This window comes from Phasianus colchicus, chromosome 14, assembly GCF_987193195.1.
Source record: "Phasianus colchicus chromosome 14, bPhaCol1.hap1.1, whole genome shotgun sequence".
Lineage (NCBI taxonomy): Eukaryota > Metazoa > Chordata > Aves > Galliformes > Phasianidae > Phasianus > Phasianus colchicus.
In genome coordinates, this window is record NC_143449.1 from 8739017 (window position 1) to 8757654 (window position 18638).

General features: G+C 38.7%; 1 protein-coding gene across 21 annotated transcripts in view; it reads left to right on the top strand.

Annotated features, from left to right (window-relative positions):
• The first annotated feature begins 57 nt into the window (after nt 1-57).
• Nucleotides 58-18638, top strand: part of C14H8orf48 (chromosome 14 C8orf48 homolog) — a 91291-nt gene continuing 72710 nt past the window's right edge. For 18 of the 21 annotated variants that reach the window (XR_016471027.1, XR_016471030.1, XR_016471026.1 and 15 more), the window contains exons 1-6: nt 64-148; nt 3041-3299; nt 4389-4514; nt 11413-11645; nt 13797-13949; nt 15767-15857. Coding sequence is in view for 3 of the 21 variants with exons in the window: in XM_090150182.1 (XP_090006308.1) it covers nt 3050-3299; nt 4389-4514; nt 11413-11645; nt 13797-13949; nt 15767-15857 (853 nt within the window). In the remaining 18 variants the exon portion in view is untranslated. The other 3 variants (XR_016471029.1, XR_016471035.1, XR_016471037.1) reach the window with 3 other exon arrangements.

An 18638-nucleotide genomic window follows, 5' to 3' on the forward strand; every position in this document is an offset into this window, starting at 1 on the left:
CGCTCCGCGCCCTCCGCACCCCGCCGCTCTCTGCTCCGCGGCCGGGCGGGGCGGGGCGGGATGCGCTGGGGCCGGGCCTCGTGCCGGGCCGGAGGCGGCGGGGGAAGGGAAGCCGAGCTGTTTGTTCGCTGTGTGTAAGGCTGCGCCCGTAAGTACAGCGCTCGAGCCCAGCGCCACGCAGTCTGGCTGTAAAGGAAGGCCCCAGCGTGCGGTTACGGCGTTCTGAAGGGGGTTCGTCCTTTGAGATACAGATTAATAACTGAAGGAAGGACAGCGTCTGCCGCGGTGGGGCTTTGACCGGGAAGTGGATGCAGCAGGCTTTCCCGTTGGCTGCTACCTGCTGTAGCAAAGGGTTTGAATGCCCTCAATAAGGCTGCTGATGACACAAAGCTGGGAGGAAGCGGCCGTCAGCCTGGCGCTGGGAAGGCCTACCGAGGGGTGCGGGCAGGCTGGATCGCTGGGCTGAAGTCGGTTGTATGAGCTTCAGGAAGGCAAAGCGCCGAGTCCTGCGCTTCGCTCACAGCAGCCCCTCGCAGTGCTGCGGGCTTGGGGCAGAGTGACTAAAACAGCTGTGAGGGTGTTAGCTGGCAGCCAGCTGAACAGGAGCCCAGGTAAACAAGGCGGCCAGCGGCGTCCTGGCTTGCATCAGAAATAGTGCAGCCGGCAGGGAGGCAGTCCTCCCTCTGTGCTCAGCTGCGGTGCACGGCAGCTGTTGGGTCACAGCCTGAACCGCTGATTGAGCACCTGGTGAAGGGGCTCGGCCAACCCCGGGAGCACAGACGCAAGCAGTTCACTTGTGCGACTGGAAGGGGTGGACTCTAATCTCTTTCAAAGCCTGGCAGCTGAAGGGAAAGCATCTCTGCTTGGAGATTGTCTCTTTTAGGAGTTTTTCAGTGAGCCCTAATCCTTGGAAAGGGTTAAACTATTTCTTTTTATTACTGAATTGTGACCGGTATCTTTCTTGGGTGATTTGAGAACTTGTCAGTGGCAGCTATATCCTCTTGTACAGTCTGCTGAGGCTGCACCTTGAGTACTGTATTCAGCTTTTGGTCCCTTGCTACAAGGAAGTCTTTGGAGCCCTGGTGTCTATCCAGAGGAGGGAGGTGAAGCTGTGAAAGGTGTAGAGCACAAGTGTTACAAAGAGTGGCTGAAGGAACTGGAATTCCTTACTCTGGAGAAGAGGAAGCTCAGGGGAATCCTTACTGTTCTCTGCAACTCTCTGAAAGCAGGTTGTGATAAGGTGAGGGTCAGCTTCTTCTCCTTGGTAACTGCTATAGGACATGATGGTCTCAAATTGTGCCAGAGAAGGTTCAGGTTGGATTTTAGAAGAAATCTCTTCTCAGAAAGAGCAGTGAGGTGGTGGAACAAGCTGCACGGGGAGATGGTGAAGTCACCTCTAGAGGTTTTCAAAAGATTTGGCACTGAGGAATATGGTTACTGTGAGTGGCAGGGATGGGTTGATGGTTGTCTCTTCTATCTGTGTGCAGCTGCAGCTCTTTAGGCCAGCTGTGGCTAGAACACTGACTCAGTTTGCAGCTCCTATTATTTTTATCTGTTGGATCTCATCTAATTAACAAGTCTGAATTAATGTTGGTGTAGTGAACAAAGAAATGACTAAGTATTTATTAATATTTAAAGGTTAGATCAGAACTTCTGGCACATGTTAAAACAAAGATTAAACTTTTGGTCTTAGAAATTGGTGTTACAAATTGCTTTTGGAAATCAGCTGTTGGGAAAAACCCTGAACTTCTTAGGGTATGCAGTCTGTACACAGTTCACCAAAGGACCTTGGTAGTAACAAGGCATGTAGAACAGACAGCAGTGCACTTCTAGGAGAGAAATAGCTAAAGTCAGCACCTTCAAAACTAAGAATGGCCTAGGTTAAAAAGAACCATAGTGACCTGTATCCAGCCTGGCCTTGACTACCTTCGGGGATGGGGCATCCATAACCACCTTGGGCAACCTGTTCCAGTGCATCACCACCTTCTGAGTGAAAAACCTCCTCTTAATATCTAACCTAAACATCTCCTGCCTCAGTTTAAAGCCATTCCCCCTTATCCTATCGCTATCCACCCTCATAAACAGATGTACTCCCTCCTGTTTATATGCTCCTTCCAAATATTGGAAGGCCACAGTGAGGCCGTCCCAAAGCCTTTTCTTCTCCAAGCTAAACAGTTAATGAACACCAAAGTTCGTGGCGAAGCTGAACTTCAGGGTGATGGTTCCTTTGTTTACCCACTTTCATCACTCTGGGGTTCTGTTTTTTCTGATGGAAGAGCTACAGCTGTTGCTGCTGTAACATCTTTCCAAAGGCACACCACCCATTCATTTATTCTCCTTATGGGAGCAGGAGAAGAAATGGGGTGAAATTATTTAGGAGAACTGCTAGATTCAAAGGGAGAATGGGTAGTGAATCATTCTAATAAAAAAAGAAAAGAATAAAGCCTTAAAGCTTTACATAGTAGCTACGCGTCTGAGATCTATTTTATTCCTCAAACTTTGTTCCGGAGAGCTTTTTGTTTTTTGTTTCTCCTACACTGTGAGCATGGCTATCTTCATTTTGAGAACATTAGCAGGCTTGTGCTTATTTTCTAGTATTCTGGGCAAAATCTAATCTAAATAAGGAGAGTTTGCTTTTTTGAGAGGTGGGAGGTTTAATCTAAGGAAAACAAAATCTGTTTTTAAAAATCACCTTTGTTTTCATGAATGACTCAATCCAAGTGTTACCTGTAATTCATTATATTCAAAATCAAAAGAAATGCTCATCAAAATTTATTGGCAGTGCTTGATGGTAATTGTTATTGTATGCTTACCCAGCAGATTTTGATAATGCATTCTTTGATCAGCAGTAGTGCTTTCAAGGGTGTTGCATTGATGTAACACATTAAGTAGTTATTTTATCCACTTGTTTTGGTGGCTAAATAGGATTTGAGCTGAGCTATAGTATTTGTCCACATGTCCCCCATAGCTGTAAGTAATTCAGTTGTTCTTCCTGTGTTACTGAAACTGCGATATGCTTTTATTCTGTTTTTATTTGTAGTGTTGCACCATGACTACTACCTCATCAGATGGCTCTGGTGACTATGAAAAGCAGCAGAAGGAATTGAGCCAGAGTTATGCTAGCTCTGTCCTTGACTATTCAGAAGATACCTGGGAATCCTTCAGTGAGGAAGAAGTAGCCTGCTGCCAGCGTGAGAGCAAATCATCTGAATTGTTTTGTTCCACAGAAGATTCAGAGCTTTCTGCTGTGTTGGATCCAGGGGAAAGCATGTTGTGGTTGGGAGGCCAAAGTCATACAGGTATGGAGAGCTTACCATACTTCAGACCTATCTCTTACAGCTTTAGATCTGGGCACTGGAGACTTGAATTTGCAAAAATGTGAAAACTGAATGGAGTATAGCCTTGGAGATCAGTGCTTAAAAAAATTGAAAAAGATTATTATTTCTGTGATGTCTTATTCATGCTACACTTCTATACTTGAACAGTGTCTAATGGATTAAGCTGAACAGTTTGGCTTGTAAAAATTAGTTTTTACAAATGATGGGGTTTATTAAACCTTTTTTTTCTGGATATACAACCACATTTTGAAATCATTCCATATCTAACCATTGAAATCCTTGTTTTCACCATCCAGAAGCATGTGCTCTATTTGTGGAGGTGCTTTTAGTAAGTCCTACTACTTAGTATCTTTATAAGGTTAATATTCCATGAAATTATGGAGTTTTCTGAATGGTACTTGTTAAATAAAAAATCAGGAAATAATGCATAGAAAAAATATTTTGAGAAGTTGATAGTTTTCTGCAGTTGATACCTTGTAGAGAGCAGCATATATAAATAACTGTGTAAAACTTTACGCTGATGTCTCCATTATCTTCTTCTGTAAGCCTACTGAATTTGCTATTGCTATCCTGAAAACAGATCAGAGAAGACAGGTGTTGTCTGGAACCATGCCATGCTTACCTTTCTGTCAGTGGCACTGATTTTTCAGACTACTTAAGTCTTTCATGTTTTCCAGATTCAGTTCACCTGTGCTCCCATGAGTATTTGTGTTGCAACATAATGAAGAGCCTATGCAGGCCTTGATCGAGGTTAAGTTAGCACTGCAGACAAAATGGAATGTGCAACTCTCTTCTTTCCAGCTTATCTTATAATCTTTCAGTGGAGTGATTAGAAATAAGCAGTGAGAGATACTTTTATGGGATAGAAACTTCCTTGGTATCTCAACCTGAAGTTGTGGATATAAATTGTAAAGTCCTGTGGCTTGAGGCTTCTTTTTCAACACCAGGGAAAACTCAGCCATGTTCAAGTGGAGGATTTGCCTCTTGGTTTAGTAATCTTCATTTTTTTACAATATATGATCAAATACATCTTTTTTTTTTCCATCGTAGACGAGAAGTCTGAAGTAGTTGATTCTGCAGCTGCAGAAAGAGATTTCATTGGAAAGCTGATTGATATCCTAAAAAATAAGGAAGCTGGCATTAAACAAGAAAAATTCATCATCAAAACTCATGCTGGTGAGTTCGCTAACTTAGGCAGAGTTGATAATTCTTCTTTTGACAAAAAAAAAAAAGGGGGATCAGAATTCTTAGCTAGGCTAAAATGTCATGTGTAAGCTATTAAAGATAAGCCAGGTAATTAACCAGACACAATTAGTCAGGAAGCTTCTCTTTTCTGCTTTCTTGGAAGGAAAAAACAGAACAGTTTGTGTGCTGTAACACATAGGTTTGCTGCTCCTGGTGCAGAGACATTTTACTGTTCATGTGTTATTACAAGGTGTGGATAAATCTGCAGAAATTTAAAACAGGGATAACTTTTAACTGTAAAATCTCAATTTTACTGGACTGTTTTTTTCCCCTCTCCAGCTGTATAGGTACTGGGGTGTGTTTTCTCAGTAAAAATAAACATGCTTTCAAAACAGATGATCTGCAGGGTGAAAACATTTCACCTGTGTTAATTATTGAATTGCTGGTTTGCTATGTTTTACATAAGTTGCTCCTAAAGTAATGCCTCCTATTTATGTCCATGGAAATGACAGCAGATACAAAGAACACAATAACACTATGTAATAGAGCAAATTTTCAGCTACCAAACGGTTTTTCAGCATAGTCACCAGCATTAGCTAATTCATGGAGGCGAGCTAATTGTGATGCTCTTTATTTCGTGGTGTCAAGTTATGCATGACTGTCTTTGTGTTGCTACTGCTGAAATGAAGCATCCACTCCCCACTGTGTTGACATCCTCTGTTTGGTCTTTGTAAATGTTCAGCAAGCATCAGTGAATGTCAGTGAGTGCAGTTTTTTTCCACAGAGGAATTCAGTGACACACCTTGGTTTCATATGCACTTCCATGTCAGATGCCATTCTGTCAGACTGCCCCTCTGCTGCCATCTGTCACACAGTAACAGAATGTGATGGAATATTGGGAAGGTTCAACCTCTATTGCCATACCACCAATATCTTCCTATTGATGTTGTGGGCCAACATAATAAAATAAAATTACTCACAGAGAGCCCTCAGAGTTCCTTTTCTAAGCTGCAGGAGGCAGCAGGGCACCAGCTTTGGCAAGAACAATGGAACAACTTCAGCCAACACAATGATGTAGTGTGTGGAGGAGTGGGGAAGAGAGGAAAGAAAGAGGCTTTTTGCATGCACTGGTTATGCAAGGAAATGTGAGAGCAGATGGTGGGATGGAAGTACTGCTCAAATCTCTCTAAAAAGTGGGTCAGAGATACTATTTTTAATTAAAAAAAAAAAAGAGCAAGAAAGTTGTAGTTGAGCAAGAAAAATAATTGAAGCAGGGTATCTTCCTTTGCATGTATGTAGGGAAAAATATCAAAAGTTTTGGAGGTCTGCTCTAAGACTGATAAACCAGGTCTAGGTACTCTGTGACGTTGCGCTTGTGTAGAAGCATCCTGAAACTCCCTGTACACCATAGGGGAGCGTGCCCTAAGATCATTCTTACACTTCTCTTAATTGCATAGCTCATTCACAACCGTGGTGAGTCAGTGTTATGAGTTCCTAAGTCATCTTCAGCTTTTATCTTTCTATTATTGTGTTTCTTCATGGAGTCAAGACAAGTAATGTACATTATTTTTAGTAGTGAGGCCTCTCCTGGTGAGCTATGCTGAGATAATCTTCCTAAAATACATCAGAGTCTCATGATCATCTGATTGATAGCAAAACTGAAGAGAACCTGCTGAACTCAGACTCATTGAACAAATTATAAACAGCAATGTAGCGTTAAGAATGTTTTAGATCTCTACAGGGTTTTCCTTGAAGATTGATTGGCAAGACTTCATCCTCTGAATGCTGCTCAAAGAAACGTTCTGTCTTCAGCTTATGGGCTGTGGGTAGGTATAGGCAGGCTGCTCGCTGAGTCTTTTAGCTCAAGGTGATGTGTAAAATGATGCATTGCTCTCTGTCTGTGCTATCCCTGATCATCTAAGTAGTTAAGCACTTTGGGTACAACGTGCTTCCTAATTCTGTCAATAAGAAGGTTCATGCTTAGGCTTCATTCATATGAAAGCAATGTTGGCATGCAGTGGACAGGTTATCCCCAAACTTATCATCATTGATATTTAAGAGTCTGCTTTTATTAGAAAAAAAGTACACAGCTAACATACACACAGAATAAGCACAGCAACTTCTGTATGCTGATGCCTATGGATGTCTTCTCATCTTTGGCTTAATTCAGCACTCAGTGGGCTCTGAGCCCCTTATTATTTTATCAACTTGGTGTCATTTAAAGCATAATAGAAAATGAGATCTCCTAGAGCTAGGCTGCTGCACAGTTAATTCCCCTCTGTCAATTTAGAAAATGAATGATGTATGCACTGAATATGCATGTCACTTTTGAATTCATCTATGGGTAATAAAGCAAGAATTTTTATGTCATACTACTGATACAGTTAAATGAGGAAAATCTTGTTTTGCATATAGGAATGCCCTGGAACATGAGTCTTGTTTTTGCTAGATTTATTTATGGCTTAAAAGAGAAAAACCTTGATGCTTGCATCAGGAGAAGTGAGGAAGTTTTTATTGTAACTGTTGCTTTCTCTTCTTCTTCCTTGGACCTTTACCTCAGTTGTGTAGCAACTAATTATTGGAAAAATGCATCACAAAAAGCCTCACTCTATTCTTCTAAGTCTCCAAGTCTCTCAATTATTCTGAAGACAGTTAAGCATCTTTGATATTTACTACAGGAAACCAACAGTTCTTTGGTTCAGGTATGTCTGAAAGTTCAGGTGGGGCTTTTTAGCAGCCTGGCTTTTGCTCCTATTGAGAGATTCACACTTCCGTTAGCTTGTAAGGTGTGTGTGTTAAGTGCTTTGCTTGTTGGTTTTTTTTATGCAGTGTTACCACTGTACTGCTGCCAGCTAGAGTAAGAGTTTTGGTTGTTAGTGCACGTTATTTAGAGGTACAGAAAAGTTTGAGCAGAATTAGACAGCTCTGTGGCTGAAATACTGAAATGCAGGATGTCGGTCAATTTTGACAACTTAAACTGCTCTGCTTATTATGGTACTGGTATCAACCCTGGGAAATGTAAAGGTAAGAAAGTCCAGGGTAGATACAAATACCTGCAGTTTGTGGTGTTCGGGTGAAAGGTGCTGGCATGTGTGTGCAGGTGGGTGCACTGAGGGAAACATAAGGATTTGTTTTTCTGTATTCACTTTTTCCAGTTGCCCAGCTATTTCTGGAATCTAGATCTAGTTTGTGTGTGCTTCGTGTACTAACTTCCAAATGTCCTAGTATTTAAATTGGCTCAGCAAATAGTAGTTCACTAAAAGTATTTATTAAAGTAGTAGTACTTGCCTATAAAAATTGAGGAAGCTCTAACTATTGTGTTTGCAGGAGGGAGCAGGTACCCATTAGTCTTTGCTGGCTCGTTTTTAATCCTGTGTTTGTTGGCACTTAATCTTCCTGCTTGGTTATATGCACAAGGTGTGGGACTCCAGCAGGCTCAGGCCCTGGGGTTTCAGAGTTCTATCTTTTCATCCACCAATCTGTTAGAAAGCTTTACTATTCAGTAGTAAAATAGCATTGATACAGGCCAAATGGGGAAATTCCAACCTGCAACATCCATGTGGGAACTGGGAGAGAGTTTCTCCTGAGAAATATGAATTCTGTGAGATTTTTTTTGTTGTCTCTTGTAATGATTGTTGAGTGGAAACTGAGGATATCCTGCACCGTGCTGGAGAACATAGTTGGCTTTGAATTCATATTTCTGTTAAATAGCTTGGTTTATCAGATGGCTTATTATCAGTGTTATACTATCTGAACAAATCTTTTGAAACTTACGTTTGCTGATTGGGCCATCAGTGTGTTAATCTGAATTGCTATACTCAATTGTATGAATGCAATTTAGGTAATTATGAAAATGTTATCTTGTCGATCCTACTGAGTAGTAATCAGTTACTGACTTTCACAATTATCTCTCCTTTATCCATTCCACATTTTTTTCTTCTTATAGTAGAAGATGGTAGGCATATTGTTATTATTATGCTCTAAGTTTTTTCTATTTAATCAAAATTAGACATCAGAGATAAAGGAAAGCCAGGAAAACAGTAGATTTCCTTTTTTTTTTTTTTTCCCTCCATCACTTCTGTAGTTTTAAAATCTTACCCTTAAAAATGTAGTTGCATACAGAAAGTAAAAATCTATGTAGGTCATTTAGTTATAAGGCACGTGCCCGGTTTTATAATGTAGATGTGGAGATTATTTTATCTCCACTGGTGAGATACTGTCTGCTGCTTTTATCAGAGCAGCTTGTTGGTTCAGTTTGTGCTTTACTTTCTAAACAGTCTGTGCTTTGTTAGCCTGTGTCCGTGTGATACATGGTTCTCATCACATACATGGTTGATGTCTGTTCTGGTGTCTGGTTTTGTTCTTCTTAACACCTATCCCTTCCTTATCCTCCAAGGAAGATGGTATGGAATGCACGACTTGGGGCAATGAAGCATCAGCAAAGCATGCTTCTGGAACAGTAATTGGCACTGGCAGGTATTCTCTATAGACAGATATACAATGACATTTAAATTTGCCACCACAAATGGAGATTGAGCATTCAAGCATGTCTAGTCCAAAGATGGAAAAGAGAGAAAGACAAGAAATGGAACTGAAAACCAACTAGTTTCAACATAGGTCCTGTTGCATAAATCTCACTTCCTTCAGCAAAAGAACAGGCAAACCTCTTTTACCTAGAAGAAAATCTGAAAGTCTAAATAGTTATTATGCAGTTAAATGTCTTCTTTTTTCTTCTTCTCCCTGAATTTAACTGTGTGCTTACTTCTCTTACCACTTCTGGTTCTTATTTCCGTAAAATTGTAGTCCTAGATCTTTGAACACTTCTATTCTTTTGAAGTTTACTTACTGATAAAGTTTAAAACTTCCTCTTCTCTTTCCTAGTGTCTCTTCTGATGTCTGTAGGTGTCTATGAGCAAATGGGTGGATGCCTGGCAGCACACAATTAACGTGTGCATTATTAGAAACCAGTTCTTCATTCAAGTGCACTTCGACGTGTCAGAAGAAACTTCACTGAATGAGTTAGTCTGGTATTAAATTGTCACAGAGTATTCAGCAGACCCCATGTATTTTACTTTTGCATTAAAGTTCTCAACTTAGTATTTTTAATTGATTTGTTCTTTTTTTTTTTTTACCATCACAGTAATGCTTTCATTTTTTTAATTTGATCTGTGTGAATATGTATCTATTTTTTAATGTAGTTAAACCAAATACCAATGCATGTCTTACATGGTTTTGCAAGGAAAACAGTCTGGTGGTGTTTACCTGTGCAAACTTTCATAATCCTACCCAAGGAAAAAAAAATATTAAATTGCATTTTACAGTACCAGTATTCTTATTCATCCATCTATGAAGTATCACTGTGTCTTCAGTGATTTCGATATACCAGTTTGTAAGGAGGAATAAACTGCTGTATGATGATTGATTTTTGAACTGTGACAGCTGCACTTAAATCACACATTTTCCATGTCCATAAGGCAAAGCTTACTGATTTCTGCTTTGCTTAGTCTTAACTGTGGATCCACTTAATCTTCGTAAGGATTGGCTGCATTTCTGAAGACGTGTCTGGTTTCCTTACGAAATTCCACTGCAGTGGTTTGCCTGCCTCAGGTGCCATTAATCACAGCATATTTAGGAAGTGTTTTATGTTTACGTTGTTCATCGTTGTAAAGATTTGTGTTATGGTTATGCCACAGTACATTTAAGTACAGTATGCCAATACATTTAAGGAGTTTAGTGACAATGTACTGGTTATCAAAGAAGCACCCTGAAATACGCAGTGCTTGTCCAGAAGAAGTAAAATTGAATTTAAGAGAAATTACTGACAATGAGTGAAACATGTAATAAGGAAAGATTGCCTAAGTGGTAAGCTCTCCATTTGAGTACTTAAGTCAAAACAAACCACATATGGAGTTGTTATTGTCTGCCTTCTTTTTGGCTGTCAGAGTGCAGCTCTGAAAAGGGAGTACTGTGTTAGCATTAGCTATATGCAGAGGCATCCATCAGACTTCTAGTAATGATTACTGTATTTGTTTGGTTCCCTTGCTTCTCTTTTCATTATAGACAGTCAAGTGTTTCACTGGGCTTCAGAAATTGCATTAAAAAAAAAACAAAATTAGTGTTATAACGGTAGAGAAGCAGAATCCCCTCTTTAAATAGTTGAAAAAATGGAATCTCTGAAGACCATGTAATACAGCCCAGCGTCGTTACATGCTTAAGCTCATGAAATAATGAAATTGCAACATCAAAAAGCTTACTCGTGTTGGTTGTCTGTATTGATTGGCTCTGTTTAAATAAGTGGAAAATCTCCCTCAAAGCACTGTGTGAAGTTTTAAATCCATCCTTGGATGCCCATCTGAAATGTAATCTGTTTAAGTTTATTATTACGTGTCATTGGCAAGGGAGGAGATAAGAGTGAAAGATCTTGTTTAAACAAGGTCATATAAAAGTTTCTTAAAGGATCGTTGAAGCCTGAGAGGAAAATACTTTTAATGTAATTGCATTTCCTTGGAAAAACCAAGCAAACAAAAAACCCAACAGAACTATGGGTTGTTTGAATTGTTCTTCAGAGTTACTGCAATAGCTTCTGATTCAGTACTTGAAAAGTAGTACTAGATTTACTAATAACTTTATGCAGTATCATTAAGTGGTATAAATCTTTAGGGTTCTTATCTTTTCTCTTTAGAGACTATTCAGAGGCATCTGTTATGTAAGTGCCTGCAGTTGTTATCCAGATTCTGGTTTAAATTGTTATTACTGTTATTACAGTCATTGCTTCCAGGCTTGACATTTGGTTTGTTTTTTATTAAATAGATAATATGAGGTTGCACGGATAGAAGACCAGTAATTCTCTTCCTCTGTTGTAATAATTGACACTTCATTTTGTTGACAGAAACTACTGAGTTATCAGAGGAAGAACTGGATGCTCTCCAGTCTTTTTGCATCATTAAGATAAGGAGGGTGCTGCAGGAGCTGATCTCTAAGCAGGCAAGTGGTGGCAATTCAAGAAAGCAGCAGCGTGGATTCACATCAAAGGCATCAGAGGCGAGTGACTTGAACTGCATTGTTCCCCATCAGCTAATGAACAGAATTCGTCTGAAAAACTTCCGGGAGACCATTAAACAGGTACTGTGTGTGATGGAACAGTGGTGGTGATTTGTTATTGACTGAGACTGGGATGATCAGTTACTGCAGTCCATGGTATGCCCTAGAAGCCTTGTATTCTGGTTACATTTGCACTCGTTATTTATTTATAGAAGTATTTTGTATATTGCTATATTTTGTAGTCTTGTTAACTCTAGTATTAAAAGTATTTCAAAAGGCACAAGCCACCCCCTGCCCCCAGCTTTCTTCCCGTTAGATATTAGTAATATTGAAAATTAAAGCATGTCCGATAGAATCAGTTCCATTATTAATAATCATTTACATAATCTTTATACAATTTGATGTGCTTTTCTTTTTCACCAGCTCAATATATTTTCCCCCCTCTGTCAGGTAGGCATTCTGACACAACTCTTCAACTCTGTGTCTGCCCAGAGGGTTGAGGCTGGTAGTATTTGGCCAGCAATACTGGCATTCTCACTTTGTGCATGTAGATGGATTGGAATATGTGCTTATAGCAGTCATCACCTACAGATGCCTTTACTCATAAATCTGGGCTTGGCAAATGCCTGTGCCTTGCTTGAAATTGGTACAGAATGTCTGTATTTGCCAAAGTGTTTCTGATTAAAACAAAACAAAACAAAATTTTGAATGGCAATTATGGTCATTAATTTTACTTTCATTCTATCATGTGCTGGTTTTAATCTGTTGCCATACAGCATTGCAAAAATGACTGACATATTCCTCTGTTAGCTGGGTGAGCAGGATAGTATCTGTCAGTTCTGGCATAATGATTCTTTGATGCTACCTGCTGAAATCTCAACCAATATAAATAAGCAACTTACATTCTTCTATTCTATCAGCACTAACCAACCCACCATTCTGTAGAATTCTTGTTGCCTTTTCATTTGTATTACAGTGTAATAATGCATTTTCTAAGAAAAGTAAATTTGATTGCTATGTCTACTTCTGTGTTTACCACCACGTAACAGCATTTTTATGCAGAGGAGGAGAAATCAAGAGTAAGAATACAGAGGCTTGAGACGTGGGACTGATTCCACTGCTCTTGTAGTAATGTATTAGGCCTATGTAACAAGATGGAATCTGTGTAAATAAAATCAGATAAAAATTATTGATAATTCATAAACATATTGGATTTGTGTAATGTTATTAAATATGCTCAAGGTTTCATGAAGAATAACCTAAGAAATTAGTACCATTTATTTTTGCAAAGAAAACTGCTAATAGAATTTTGTTTGTATTCTGCTTTAGAGTTGCATGTAGATGTTTGAACCAATTGATTCAGAATTTATTTTCCTCTTAAAATTTGAGATAATCGTAACCTCTATGGCTTGTATTTAAGGCCTTATGTTTATTATCAACATGGGTACTCAACAACATCTTTGCTACAGACAGGCTGTTGCATATGGTGGAATTACTGCTGATTAACAATTGCTGTTACTCAGTTGTGACGATCAAGTCTTTGTACTCTCAGCTTGCTGAAAACATGGGATAAAACACATTCATTTAACTTAATTGAGCCTTCAGGAATTAATATATTAGCTGTTGTGGAAGGCTGGATATCATGCACAGACTAGCTCTCTGGAACCTTAATTACTCATCAATCAGGAGTAACTAATGGCTGATGGTTCTCCTAATGTATTTGACACTAACAAAGTATGCAGAGATTACACTGGTGAAATTGAAGTTCATAATGAGCATCCACCCATGACTTATGCTACTTACAGCATTTTGTTGGTATAACTGCTCACAGATGTGTTAATTTGCAATCATAACTTTTTTTTTTTTTTACTATTATAGTACTATTTACACAGCCTCAAGTGTCAGGGAAAGTTTTCCTGTTACAGAAGAACTAGTGCAGTACAATTTGGTACTGTGGTTCTGAGATACAGATAATTTTAAATGAAGCTGTCTATGTTATCAGTGCTTGAGAGAGCAATACATAAGGAAAAGCAAATATATTTAGTGTGAAAGCATTCAGACAGGCTTATCAAGATGACACAGTGACAAAGACTATGTAATTATTTACAGCTGCCTACAAAAGAAAATATTCATCTTTAGATGCTGTCTGTATCTGTATTTTTATTATTTTTAATGGAGTAGCCATCTTGCTGGGACAGACACTGCTCATTGCATCAAAGTCTCATCCCTCAGGTGACAGAAGCTCAAGTGCACAGATCTTCAGTGTGCCCTGACTGTAAGAAGAAGAAGGCAGAGCTAGCCAAAACTGCTTTTCTCAGACAGAAGAAGATACTAATGGAAAGAGCTCTACTCCGGGAAAAATTGGAAGAACAAATTTACTCCAGAGTAAGCAAGTGTATCAGTTTATTTTAGTAACACTTTTATACTTAGTAAAACTAAAGAATTCTTAAGCCAGATTTTGCCCTAATTTATAGTAATGTAATCAAATTGATCTGAATGCAGTACAGTTCGGAATGGAACTTGGCTTCATGTTGTTATGAAGCCATGAGGCTAGCATGCTGATCAAGTAATTTAAGCTTGCTTGATTTATATAAGCTGAAGGTCTTTTTCATGATGTCCTGGAAGTGTTTTGGGTACATTTTGATTAGTTCCTTGCGGTTTTTCTGATGGACTGTCCAAAACAAAATCACAAATAACAAAATGATGTAGGAGTTAGCTCTTCCCATTCTAGTCTTTCTCCAAATCCTTTGCCTTAAGAATTGTTGAATAAGATACTGCAATGTGCAGTGGATTTTATGGAGGCTGAGGCAGCTTGCTCCTTAGAGTCTGCTTCTAAGGCTTTTTCTTAACCATGACAGGTATGTGATTTTTTGTTTTCTTTTTTTTTGTCGCTTGCATATGATAACACTGGGAAAATGAGTTTGAAGAGAAGAGAATTTGACTTTCTGCAAAGATACAGTCTGAACACCAAAGTTTTCCCATTACACTATTCACAGAAGCATAGGTTTACTTGCTTTGTGTGTTCCCAAGTGTTTATTGTTCTAAGTTGCAGTGATATCAGCTTTAGAGTAGAGCTTTTGCTTTTGTACGTGCCTGTGCATATTGATTTTTTTTTTTTCTTTCTGGTGGTGTATGTTTTTGTTTTTTCTCAAAATTGACTTAGTTTTGCCAGGTGACTGTCACTTCTTCCCAACTGAATATGGTAGAGGAAAAAAGTAAGGCCTAATTAAAAATTTGTGGGAACTTTGAAAGCTGGAGGGGAAAACATTGCTTTGCAGCAAGTCTTCTGTTATCTTTTCAGAAATACTTTGTATAACATGCCACAGCCACATACCTCTGAGAGTTCTGTGTTTCTGCAGAGTCTGGAAATGCCAGATCTTTACCGTTTTCTACAGATGTGGTGAAACTTCTTTAAAGTATTATCTTCTCAATGCTAACATAGATTCATGCGTAATAGTTAGACAATCTATTCCAGAAGGATTTTCTATAATGTAAGCTGGAATTTACGGAATTCCCTGCTATTCTTCAGGATACTCTTTCTCAAGGAAGAGTTCTAACACTTCTTGATACAGAGTGAAACTGAAAGCAAGTTGTTTCTGAGCAAAGGATAGAAATGGCTCTCTGGAGCTCCAAAACTTCTTTCTGTGTGTGTGAGCAGATTGCGAATTAGTGGACTGTACCACACATTCCATTTTTTCCTAATAATGCTGGCCTCCTGATTATTATTTTTTTTGCATCCATTTTATCTGTAGCTGAAATTTGAGAACTTCAGTCTCAAGTCAGGCTTCATTTTTTGCACTTTTTTTCCTTCTCTGAAAAGGGCAGCAGATTTTTTTTCCTTCACATCCCTGGGGAAGAAACCACTGGGGAGCAGCCAGTGTAATGTATGAGCTCTGCAGTACTATCGAGCTCTTTGTCATCTATGTTGGCAGCCATCCACAGAAGGTAGAAGTGTGGTCTCTAGTGACCAGCATTGCTTTCTGCTTGTGTGCTGTATGGGCCAGATCACTGGCCACATTGTTCAACGAAGTTTTTAAACAAGATGCTTTAAAAATCCAGCAAAATTGTGATGATGGATACAGCCTACCTAGTTGCTTTTGAGGGACTGGATATAGTTTCCAGTGGCAGACCTATGATACAAGTACATGACAAATGACTGGAATCCAAAACCTAATAATTTTCATGTCCCTCTTTTATTTCAGGATGTGCTCACGCTTATAGGAGAAACACTCAGAAGCTTTCCTAAACTTTCAGAGGATCCCAGGAACTTATGGCAAAAGCTGAAAGGCAAAGGTCAGAAAACTTAAAGCCTGAAAGTAGTAAACAAAACTCAAGGACATAAAGTACTTGAAAAGTCTTCTGTGGGCAGCCACATACTGAATGCCAGCTATTGCGGATGTAACTTGTTTTGTCAGTGATGAATTGGGTGAAGGTTTAATGTTCTTGCAGGTGGAACCAGATATACCCAGTGTGCTGAAGTCTGGGTTATGATTCAACTTTACACTTCCTCAAATACAAATACTGTATTGTAATCCAGCTAGGTTGGCTTTTCAAATTATGAAAGCCAGCGTTTTCTCTTAGTAGTCTGACAAGTCATGAGGGTTTTTTTTTGTTTTATTATTACAATTTTTTTGTTAGGATTGCTTCTGGGATATCAGAACAGCTTCCGTCCATAAGAAAAATGATTCTGTTTTCTAGAGCAGGGAGGTGTAATTATTGGGTTTCAGCTCAATCTTTGCCTACTGACTTGTGTTAAATTAGAAGTGAGAGTCCCAAATGAAGGAGAAAAAGCAGGTTGCAAAGTAACTGTAGAAAGAAGTAAAATGAAATTTGGTATTTATAGAACTGAAATAATGAGGCTATAACAGAAATTAATCTGTAACACTGAGGATGCCAACAGGACAAATGATAATAAATTAATCATAGAACCTGTCTAGGTTAGGTGTCTAGGAGGAGAAAATATAAGTTTAAAATTGCGTAAGGTATCAAATAATATTTTTGGCAGTTTTTTAATATACTTTGGAATTTGTTGTAATTTTGCAATGGTTTTCAAGATGGCAAAGACTATCTTTCAAAGAATGTACTGGATGAAACTTGAGTATTTAGTATGCATCCAAATAAAATGGCTGGGGAGCTCAATGGGTTAGACAACAAAATCATTATCTGCATTGTAGCCTAAAAAGATACTTGCTGTTCTTGGGTGCACCTCAGCTTTCTGATTATTGCTGACAGCAAGAGCTCATTGTATTGCTCATCCAGTGACCTTGTGGCCATTGGACTTTCATGAGTCACAGTTACTGACTCTCATCAGTCTCTGGTTTTCTGGTTTCTATGTACTTAGATCTCTTGAAGGCTGTGAAAATCTTGAAGGAATATCCTTATCTATAAACTGAGTGCATAAAGGATATTGCTGCTTAATAGTTCAGTTGCTTAATGAGAAAAACAGGATAACATTTCACTTTAAAAAAAAAAAACAAAACACCACCATTTTAGGACATGAATATGTACTACTGCAGTTACTTTGTATTTTATATCCTTTTAATTATTTTCTTAAATATGCTTGTATTGTTTTTAAGAGTTCAGCCTTTTGTTTTCATTTCCCAGAAGCCAGTGAAGAGCCTGAAAAGAAATGCTAGGCTATAGTTAGATAGACCCACCTATGTTAGCAGATACCTGCATTTTGGTGCTTAAAAACCTGCCTTGAATGAATTGACCCTGAGCAGATTGAACCCCAAGTGAATACATAATGCAACCCTAAATTCTTCAAAGCTAGTCCTCATTGCTTCCTTTGTGGTTTGTTCTGGTTTCCTGTAAGCCAGTGGGTTTTGTAGTCCACTGAATATTCCCTGAAAGGTGGCTTTAATTTTTAAATTGTCACTGCAGGTTATATAGCTACATACGTAATGAGCAAGTTCCTGCTTGGTTTTTCATATTACTCTCTGATCCTTAGAAATGATTGAATCCCTTAAATCTCCTACCTTCTAATCTTTTAAGCCTATTCATTTTATATACACCATCTCTGCTCCTTATTTAGCTTTGGACTACACTCCTTGTTTCTCTTGAGTCTTTTGAAGTCTCTGGTGATCTGCATAGGCAAAAGTATTCCACAGTAATCTATGTAGATTCTCATGAGGGCTGTCACATATATAGAACTGGTAATCAGGAATAATTATTTGAAAATGTGATTTTTTTGTTGTTGTTGTTGCCAGTGAAAACATCTTTCAGCCCTTACAAAAAGAATTTTGAGACTCTTAAAGATGGGCTGATTATTTCTTTAGGGGAAAAAAAGACATTTTGGTGTTTTGCTTTCAGTATATAGATCTTTTTATGGGAATACTGAAATATTTCTGTCCAACTCTTTCCTCAAACCTTTCTGTAAATGCATTGTTACGTGAGTTATGCATTAACTATTTGGGCTTGGTGTCTGACAACAATTATGTCTGTAAAACAATGCTCACATTCCCATCTCACAGGCTGTACTGGTCTCTGCATAAATGTCACAAAGGCAGCTCGAGTAGCTCCTCTGAAAAAGTCAAAGCCTGTATTGCTTATGTCTTTTGCTTGCCTTTTCCTACTGCTCACTGCAGTTATTTCCTTTGACTCATTGACTGAATGCTTCTCTTGTGTTTTCCTGTAGCAGCTACTTAAGGACATGAAATGGAATGAATGATCTGGATATCTCAATTTATTTCATAATCCTTTAGTGTTTGAGAGTTGTGATCCAAAAACTCTGACGTGGTGGCCAATAGAAAACAACAAAAGTAAATCGTCTCTTGTCTGAGAGCTTCCTCTCTTGCACCATCCTCAGCAGTAGATTTCTGTTTTGATCCAGAGAAACACTGTAAAACTAAACTGTGTTCCAATAAATATTTATTAATATGTAATGTACAGAATCCCTTGTTGGTACTTGCTGGGGCATAAAAAGAGTAATGTTGGATCAAGGGTGATTTATGTGTTAAACAGGTGTAGTACTGCAAGAAATTAATCTGCCTACTGCTAGAAGTTCTGGATCTCTTGCTTTCTAGCTTTGATGGTATACATAGTTGTGTTATGTCATCTAAGAAATTATTGGTG